Raw genomic sequence first — 9,641 nt, 5'->3', positions numbered from 1 at the left:
GTGTGCATGCACTGAGAAAGGGCGATATATAAATTGAATTTTAAACAAATAAATGATGTCAGGCAAGTTCTGCTTGCATTTTCAGTGCAAACTTGCAATTCTTGTGCTATTTTTATTACTGTTTTTACTTGCTGCTTTAAAAAGAAAAAGAAAAATACAAGCAAGCAAGCCACGGGGCGGGGAGAGGCGACCCATCTGCCCCACTTTTGCGCCCTTTTCGGAGAGAGATATAAATGCGATATACTGTATAAACAAAGCGGCATTTCCCACGGAAGAGCAGCAAAGCCATGAAGTTTCAACGGAGCAACTTTCGCTATCAGGAGGGCCAACCGGTAGCGGGACGGTGCAGGGAAGCTAGCCAGCTACCGACTCGCCCGGGGCCGGGACTCCAACGGCGGAACCGGGGGAAGAGGAAAGGAGGCGGCGGCGGAGGCCCGAAGGAGCCGGGCCGGGCCTAGCCGGGTTGCCATGGTTACCGCCGTCCTGGAGGCAGGCGAGGCGCCTGCGCGGAACGGCCTCCGACTAGGCCTCTCCGCCTCCTTCGGGCTCCCTCCGCTCCGAGGCTCCCCTTACCTCCGGGCCGCGATGGGCGAGCTGGAGCCGGACTTGGCGCTCCGGGTGCTGGCGGAGGTGGAGGAGCTGGCCGAGGAGGTGATGGGCGGGAGGCAGCAGGTAGGCCTCGGCGCGGGAGGAGAGGGGGGGGGGGAGAGGAGGGACCGGACGCCCCCTTCCCGCCCCAGACACCCCCTCGATCTCCCCCATCTCTACCGCCCTCCTAAAAAAGTATAGGGCAGGTAATGGTTAAGCTCACGTTCATGGCAATGGTAGTCTTCCTCAGCTTCCAGGTGGGCGGAGGCTGCCTTAGCTTGCTTGCTTGCTTGCTCATTCATTATTATTATTATTATTATTATTATTATTATTATCCCCCATAGGTTTTGTGTGCATTCCCTTCTTCTAAACCTGTGTCCCCTCCTCCGCCCCAGATGCCTTCAGGGATGATGGGACTTATAGTCCCACAACATTTGGACGACCAGCTGCTGTTATTATTTATTACATTTCTATGCCGCCTTCGGCCGAGGATCACGCATCATCATCATTATTATTATCAGTGCTATTTTTTCCTAGAAAAAGAGGTGCCGGAACTGACCACGAATGCCTCCCTTGTTCACTTATTTAGGCAAGGCTGCCCAGGTGTTTAGAAAGTTGGTGCGTGTTTTAATCTGGTTTTTTTTTTAGTCTTATTGTTTTAACTTTTTGAAAACTTCAGATTACTGTTGTTAATTTCTCCTAGCGATAATTTTATTGCTTTGTCGTTTTTTTGTAACTGCTTTGAGGGTGTGTGTGTTTTTTAAGATCATAAATTTTGCTGGTTGTATTGATTTCTTATCTGTGAGGCCTTAGGAACAGTTAGAACAAACTCGGTCCTCCAGGTGTTTTGGGACTACAAATCCCATCATCCCTAGCTAATTGTACCAGTGGTCAGGGATGATGGGAGTTGTAGTCCCAAAACATCTGGAGGGCAGCGTTTGCCTATGCCTGAGTTAGAACAAAATAAAAATACAACATGGGGATCAGGGGAGCACTTGTGAACTGGCCTTCACTGTAATCTTCTTGTGACACACCCTGAAGGTTTTTTCCCCCTATTTCTCTCTTAGATTGTGGATCTGGGTCTGAAACAAAATCAGAACCGGGAGGCCCTGAGGGCCCTGAGCAAGGACATGGAGACTTCAGGTGAGAGGTCTTTTCGAACATCACAGGCTGTCTTTGCAGTCCATTGTAATTGGCAACAGTTCTCCAGTGCAGTCTGCCTTTCCCAACCTGCCACCTGAGATGCTTATAAAAGGAGATACCAGGGTCTGAACCTTGCACTTCCTTTGTGCGCATATTGTGTGTGCTGTTGTTGAGCTGATAGTCTCTTGTCCCTTTTCGGTCTGTCTACAGCAGGCTTCCTCAAACTCGGCCCTCCAGATGTTTTGAGACTACAGTTCACACCATCCCTGACCACTGGTCCTGCTAGCTAGGGATCATGAGAGTTGTAGGCCAAAAACATATGGAGGGCCGAGTTTGAGGAAGCCGGGTCTACAGAAACCCATTGCTTCCCAGAAGCATATGGCACCTGGCACTGTGTACCAGGGTTCCAATAATACCAATGTGCCGGGGCAACCTTGTGCTGTGCTGCTTGCTTTGTAAGTTTCTTTGTTAAAGCAGAACATAAATTGTGGGGATAGCCAATGCCTAATGGGCACCAGCTATGGGGTCAGCCTGCGGATGGGACGGCCGATAATTCTGGAGCCCTGCTCCCACCGCGCCGTGAAAAAGGGTCCGCTGGCTCGAATCTGAAGGTTGAGATTGTGAGTTCAGATTGTTGATGCCTCGTGAGTCTTCTGAGAGCGTCTGTGAGTTCGAAGATGTTCTGGAAAATAAGAAGAACTAAACTAAAAGGTGGCCAAAAACTAGACGGCCAAATAAAAGGTTTTAAAGTAAAAACGAAAATGAAATAAATACAACGGAGACTGCAGTCTGGTGAAGAAGCCTGCTGCTACCCTGCGTGGTTGGTTTCAGTTTCTCTTTCTCTCTGTGCTTGCCACGCAACGATGTTCTTACTCGACTTGCCTCGCGCTTTCTCCACACCACAAACAGGGAGCGGCTACTATTTATTAGAAGATCAACCAACGTCATAACAAGCATAACAACCAATTGCAGTCCTGTTACCGTGCTAGGTTTAGGCGGGAAGAAGACTAACAACCGTTACCTTATTTAAAGTTGGAGCCTTTTTTACCCGCGGAGGGATCCATGCAGCGAACTGCCTGTCGGATCCCCTTTTTTACCCTTCCTTCCAAGGCGGAAGGATATCATCAAGTAAACATAAACAAGCATAAATAAATATAAATAAGCACAGGTGCAAGGGCACCTACAAAACATATTCCCACAATAAATGTAACTTTCTCCAAGGACCCCAGATTTAGCATGTTTTCCTTGCAACTGTCCTGTAAATTACATAAGGCTGACAGTTAAGGAGTTCCCAAGACCTCTTGCATGGAGAAGTGATTTGAACTTGGTACTCTGGCCACACAGGTCTGTTTACTTGTGAATGAAGTTCACATTTGTTCCTGCAATTTCGATGTCCTATATGCCTCTATGCTGAATCTAGATTGTCTTGAGACTCCTGCATTTTCTCTGACCTCCGCCTATTTTATTATTTACTGCTTGAACTATAACTGTAGATGCCACTGTAGGCATCCCAGAACTAAACCTAATATAAACTGCCCCTTGCTAAGCCAGCATTATTTTGAAGGATGCGATGGAAAGAAGTCAGATAACAGCAAGGGCAATTTTGTTATGTGGAATAACTTTTTCATTTCTTCTTGAGCATTTTGACTAGAGCAAGCTTATCAAATGCAGCTGTCTCCTTCATGCACTGTAAGAGAGCCTAAGATGGTCATCCCAGCATGAAGTGAGAAACAAGCTCATAATTTAGAAATGAGTAATTGGCTGCAGATGCTGCTGTAGAAGTTGAATGCACCGTGATTACGACAAGTTCCTATAAGGCCCTACACAGCTCAGGACCGAGTTACTTGACGGACTGCCATACCTCTTCTGGAAATGTTACAACCACTTTTTGATTTTGCCTTAGACTTTCTATATTTGTTAGGCTTTGTTCAAATTGATTGCATTTGTATTGTTTTGGGATTTGGTACACTCAGGTGGGGGTGGGGGTGGAATCATCTGAACACCTAGAAATGTGATGCAGAGTTCTTGGAAATTTGAAATAGGTCTTCAGCTCTGTGGGGCTGTCTCTTAGTAACTAGATCATTTCCCTCCACACCTGTATAAATAAATCACTTTATAAGGTCAGAAGAATTGCAGTTTCTCTTTTTTCTCTCGGTATCAGCTCCATAGAGCAGACAGCAGAAGTTTCATAATCCTGCTTAGTAGCAGGACAGGGAATCAGCCTGATCCCAGTCACGGCTTTTGCGTCATGAATTTTTGCAGGGCTGCTGGTAACTATAAATGCAGATGCCAATACGGGAAACAGTGCAGTAACTGTAGTGTTTAGTGATAACTTATAATAGTTACTGTTACATTTCACAAATTGCACTGGCTCCCCGCTCCCTCGCTGCCAGCCCTGAGCCTGCCCGTCCTATCCAAATGTTTTCTGGTGACACGTTAAGTTGGGTGACTAATGTCTGCCGCAAGTGGCAGCCGCGTCTCCTCTTCTCCCCGGGGAAAGATTGTGCTCAGCAAATTGCCTGGCTTCTCTCACACGCAGCAAGCCTTTTGCATTAATGAGGGCAAGGCGGAATAAATGCGCTGGGCCTGCGATGGTGCTTTGCTTCATGCCCGTCTTAGGCCAGGCCTTTGTGCTGCGTCTTTGTCCAACTACAGTGTCTGCTTTACCCCTTGTGGAATATTTCTCATTCTCAGGCAGCTTTTTCAGCGTCCATTGACCTCCTCCCATCCCAGCCCCACCAACGGGACTGCATTCAAGTGTAGTGCTAAAGAGACCGTTCTGTCAGCCCCGGAATTTCTGCTTGCCCAGTTGAACCATCTCCCCCTCACCACCACCACCCCACGTGCTGTTGTGGGGGTTCTCCCAGCCCTCTTGAGCAGAGTTGAGGAGGGCACAGAGGGAGGAAAGGTGGGGTAAAGTCCTGTTGTGCTAGTGAGAATTCCCACGCTGACGTCCACTAGCACAACAAGTTAGTTGAATATGGCTTCCAGTTTGGTGATGGGTAGGGCAGATCTGGGTATATTTATTTTGTTAGGTGGTTGTTATAATGAGGAGACTTAGAAATGAGCCTGCTAAAGGTGTTCATGAGCTTTAAGGTCAGGCATGGCCAAACTTGGCCCTCCAGCTGTTTGGGGACTACAGTTCCCATCATCCCTGACCACTGGTCCTGTTAGCTAGGGGTGATGGGAGTTGTAGTCCCAAAACAGCTGGGGGGGCAAGTTTGGCCATGCATGCTTTAGGTAATCGGGTAGGACCCGAACCAATGGAATCAGATCACAAGCAAGGAGATTCCAGCTAAACATTAGGAAGAACTTTCTGACGGAAAGAGTTGTTTAGCAGTGGAAGAGACTCGCTCAGGAGGTTGTGGACTCCCCTTCTTTGGAGGTTTTTAAGCAGAGATTGGATGGTCATCTGCCATGGGTGTTGTAGTTGAGATTCTTGCATTGCATTGGGTGGGACTTGATGACCCTCGGGATCCCTTCCAACTCTACAATTCTATGATTCTTTAATGCAGATTCGTTTTCTTTTTTTCAGATAAAGTCATGGTTTGCTTTGGGAGCATGTTTGTGCAGTTTGGGAAAGCAAAAACCAAGGACATGTTGCAGAGAGGTAAGAGCCCAGTTATGTTCTCTGTCATCTGCTTGGAAAAATCTGTGGTTCTGGGAGCCAAGTCGATTTGCAGTTCATCATCTTGGTTCCCTTTAGCTTTGTGCTAATGTAGTAGATGCTGTCTGAGTGTATGCTAGCTTCTAAAGTTTTGTCACATGCTGCCAAACTTTTGCCCGCACCCTACAATTATGAGGCCTGTCAACCAGCTTGATATTATTTAAAATGAAAGCTGAGATTCTCAAGGTGCCGGTTGGGGGATAATTGTCCCCAGGGGCAGAGGGGGGAGGAAGCTGAGCAACTGGCCACTGAAGGGGAAAGAGGACTTTGTCAAAAGCCTTACTGAAATCAAGATACACTACGTCCACAGCATTCCCCTGATCTTCCAAGCTTGTAACTCTATGAGAAATGAGATTAACCTGCCATGACTTGTTTTTGAGAAACCCATGCTCGGATTTAGTAATCACAGCATCTTTTTCTAACTGCTCACAGACCAACCGTTTAATTATCTGCCCAGGGACCTTTCCTGGTATCGATGTCAAGCTGACCAGTCGGTAGTTACCTGGGTCTTCTTTCTCCCCCTTTTTGAAGATGGGGACAACGTCGTATTAACTGTGTGTTTCTAGAGAATCTAAATAATTTAAATAACAACAACTTTTGAGGCCTAAAGTGACTGAATCAAATCAGCCAAATTGTACATTACACAGAGCCCCTGAACTGTTACCCAGCCAGCCTTGAGGGAAAATCCCATCCTCCTTTCAAATGCAACTGTTTTATTTATTTGTATTTATTTATAAAAATAATTTTATGCTGTTGTATCATAGAAATATATGACAGCAGTTTACAACAATGTACAGTGGTACCTCCACAACTTGAAGTGCCACGTCTGCGCATGTGCGCAACACGATTCAGCGCTTCTGTGCATGCGCGTGACGTCATTTTGCGTGTGCGCATGCGCGAATTGCTGAACCCGGAAGTAACCTGTTCAGTACTTCGGGGTTCGGCGTGTTCGTATCCCGTGACGAACGCAACCTGAAGCAATCGTAACACGAGGTACGATTGTATTAGTTTAGTATTTGTGTAATTAGTACTAGTAGTGTACAGCAAAATCCCTGTGTTGGAATTTTATTGAAATTGTTGGTGTGCAAGAGATGTCCCCAAATTGTTGTGTTTAGTTGCAGTAAATAATAATCTTTGGCTTGTAGTCTGCAGTGAGATGTAATTCATACTGGTTTAAACTGAAGCTTAAATGGGTGTATGTAATGAGTTGAAAGGGGGGGCGGCATCTTAATACAACACAACGGCGAGCTTTCCGATGCGGAGAAAGAGTCCTTCTACCACAGTGCTTGCAACTGAGAGACAAAGCAGGGAGTAATATGGGTTAATTCAGGTAGTGAGTCTTAAATCTTCCAGGTGACATGTCACACCCTCTGCTTTTTCTCCAGACCAAGAACTCCTAGATGAAGAAATAGGCAAGTTGCGGAAGGAGTTGAAAGTGAAGGTCAACCGTCTCTTGGAAGCTCAAGGTATTTGCCAGACAGGCTGGAATAATGTGGCTGTGCTTGAGGGGGAACCCGCAATGGGTTGGCTCTTGATCAAGTGCTCAGGGCTTAGAACAGGCATAGGCAAACTCAGCCCTCCAGATTTTATTTTATTTTTGGCCTACAACTCCCATGATCCCTAGCTAACAGGACCAGTGGTAAGGGGTGATGGGAATTGTAGTCCCAAAACATCTGGAGGGCCAAGTTTGCCTATGCCTGGCTTAGAAGTTGCCTTCTTGCCTCCACTCTTCATGCCATCTTGATAAGCAATAGTGGTTTGGGATAACCATAATGGTTTCGTTTGAGAGCCAGTGTGGTGTAGTGGTTAAGAGCGGTAGACTCGTAATCTGGTGAACCGGGTTCGCGTCTCCGCTCCTCCACATGCAGCTGCTGGGTGACCTTGGGCTAGTCACACTTCTCTGAAGTCCCTCAGCCCCACTCACCTCACAGAGTGTTTGTTGTGGGGGAGGAAGGGAAAGGAGAATGTTAGCCGCTTTGAGACTCCTTCGGGTAGTGATAAAGCGGGATATCAAATCCAAACTCTTCTTCTTCGGGTGAGCAGGATTATTCTTTTAAGAACAGGTGTATGCTTCTAAATATCTGAGAATAGGCTGGTTCAAGTCTACTTATTGGTGTATTCTCTATAAGCTAAGCAAGGGGCGGAGGAGATGTAGTGGAAGCTGAGGCGAGGCAGGGTAATTTTATTGGTTTAGTTTAGATCTTGCCCTTCCTCTCAAAGGACCTCAGGGCAGCAAACACATCAATAATCAAACAAAAGAAATACAACAACCACGCAGCGCTCTAAGAACAGTGATCTCAGGGACGATGTCTTTCAACCATCAAATGTCTGGGTGAACAGGAACGTTTTGAGATTTCCCCCGAAAGTCAGTAATGAGGGAGACAAGTGCAACTCATCCGGGAGGGCATTCTACAAATGGGGAACTGCCACTGAAAAGGCCCTGTCACTGGTCAATATCAACCAGGCAGCCATGAGACCTGGCAGAGACCTAGAAGACCTTGGAGCTTCTCTACTGCTGGGGAGTGCTCTTGAACAGCCTACTTTGTGGTCAAAAGTGTTTCCTCCACGGAATGAGACAATTGTAAGAAAGGGCTTCTGCCGAACCACAGCAACAAAAACATTTCTTGTACCATGTCCATCTGACAGGGTTGCCCCAGCCACTCTAGACAGCTTCCAACAAAGTATAAAGGAAAGCTATAAATGAGTTAAAATCAGAATCCTAGTGTGAGGTTTTCACCTTGGCCACCCCTGTAGCAGTCTCGACCTGGGGTCAGGCTCCACATACCTACTATTTGCACTGGAGTAAATGCTCCTATTTCTGCCAATCGAAGCTTTTCTTTCAACGCAAATAGCAGGGTTTTTTGGGGGGAGGGGAGATCTAATTTGGGATCGCAGCATGGAGTGAAAGGTTTTAAACTTCCATTGTGGGAGGAGGGGCACGGGGTTCCCCCACCTGCCGTGTACCTTTTGAAATTCATTCACACAATGGTTAGCTGTGTGAAGGGTGCATCACCTAATCTGTATGGTTTCCACCATCTAAATCCCTTTCCCTCCTACCCTACTATCAGTGTCCAAGCAAGGATGCATCATTAAGCAAAGCTTCAGCCGCATTGCCACAGTGGAATGTTTTTTTTTTCTCCTTCATCCCTTATTGACAGTTCATAAAGCTGCAAGGCCTGAAGGTCGCCAAGTCCCTCATGCTATTCCAGAGCAGGCTCCTTCTTTCCTTCCCCCGTCCCCCACCAAATAGGCTGTAGTCTTCTGAGCGTCCTTTGGCAGAAACTGAATCAATTCAAACTGTATTTGCTCACCTTTGTCCCAGCTCTAAGCATCTTGGGCCAAATGTTTGTCCTTTACCGTTGAGCACTTCACAGGCAGTGATGGTACATCTAGTCCCCGGCAATCCAGGCAAGGGGGCCAAAGCCACACTTTGCAAAGGAACCTGGAAATTCCCCAGTGGCTCGGCTGGTGCTTCTACTGTGGCTCTTCCCAACCTTTCTAACACTGTACATCTCCTTGCTCTTTCCTAAGGTAAGCCAGAGCTGAAAGGCTACAGCCTGAAGCCCTTGAGCGCCGAAGAGATGCGGTTCATGAGAAACGTGGTGGATGGTTGAAGCGGCTTCCTGGTGGGGATTTAGCAGCCGACTCCTGCACAGAAAAAAAACTCGAGAGAACTCCTCGCTTTTCAAAAGGCAGCTTCGCATATGCCTGAAGAAGGTTGTTTCCTGAGCTGTTGAGCATCTGATCCCTTGGCATCCTTTGTTGGAGAGGTTTGGGCTTGGGTGAAGCAAAATGCTCAACCTGTTGTCCTTCTGCAGTTTTGACAGTCTGGCTGAAGCACAAGCATTGAAGCCCGAAGAGTAAGAGGTTGCAATGTTGTCGTCGTAAGATGGGCTGCTGAATTCCAACCACTGGAAATTAAGTGGCAGGAACAGGACACGAATGCACACGTCTTTGTACTAATAAATTGTATGCTCAGATCCAAAAGCTGTGTGACAATGGAAAGTGTTCTTTTGTTCAGCTTGCTCTCGTGTTAAGATTCTTCGCCCAAGCTCATCAATTCCTACGTGTTAAAACTCTGGGCACAAAGCCCAGAAAGCCACACATGCCCCTTTTGCCCAACAGGCTGTCTTGCTGTGGGAAGCGGGTTGTGAGCCAGGTGTGCGAAAACGCCAAATGGCACAGCTGGGAATGCTTGCCTCCTCCCTCAGCTCCTGCCAAACACCTGGCACTTCTGCACAGC

The 9,641-nt window shown here is 47.1% G+C and overlaps 1 protein-coding gene across 1 annotated transcript; it reads left to right on the top strand.

The window, feature by feature from the left end:
- The first annotated feature begins 438 nt into the window (after nucleotides 1-438).
- PDRG1 (p53 and DNA damage regulated 1) lies at nucleotides 439-9,385 on the top strand. The gene is made up of 5 exons (XM_033153861.1): nucleotides 439-672; nucleotides 1,656-1,731; nucleotides 5,267-5,341; nucleotides 6,784-6,864; nucleotides 8,930-9,385. Exons 1-5 carry the CDS (start codon nucleotides 469-471, stop codon nucleotides 9,010-9,012), a joined length of 519 nt encoding a protein of 172 aa, XP_033009752.1. The 5' UTR covers nucleotides 439-468; the 3' UTR covers nucleotides 9,013-9,385.
- The last annotated feature ends 256 nt before the right edge of the window (nucleotides 9,386-9,641 follow it).

This window comes from Lacerta agilis, chromosome 6 (genome assembly GCF_009819535.1).
Source record: "Lacerta agilis isolate rLacAgi1 chromosome 6, rLacAgi1.pri, whole genome shotgun sequence".
In the NCBI taxonomy this organism is placed as follows: Eukaryota; Metazoa; Chordata; class Lepidosauria; order Squamata; family Lacertidae; genus Lacerta; species Lacerta agilis.
The sequence above is the reverse complement of the archived record's forward strand: the minus strand, read 5'-3'. Positions and strand labels throughout refer to the sequence as shown.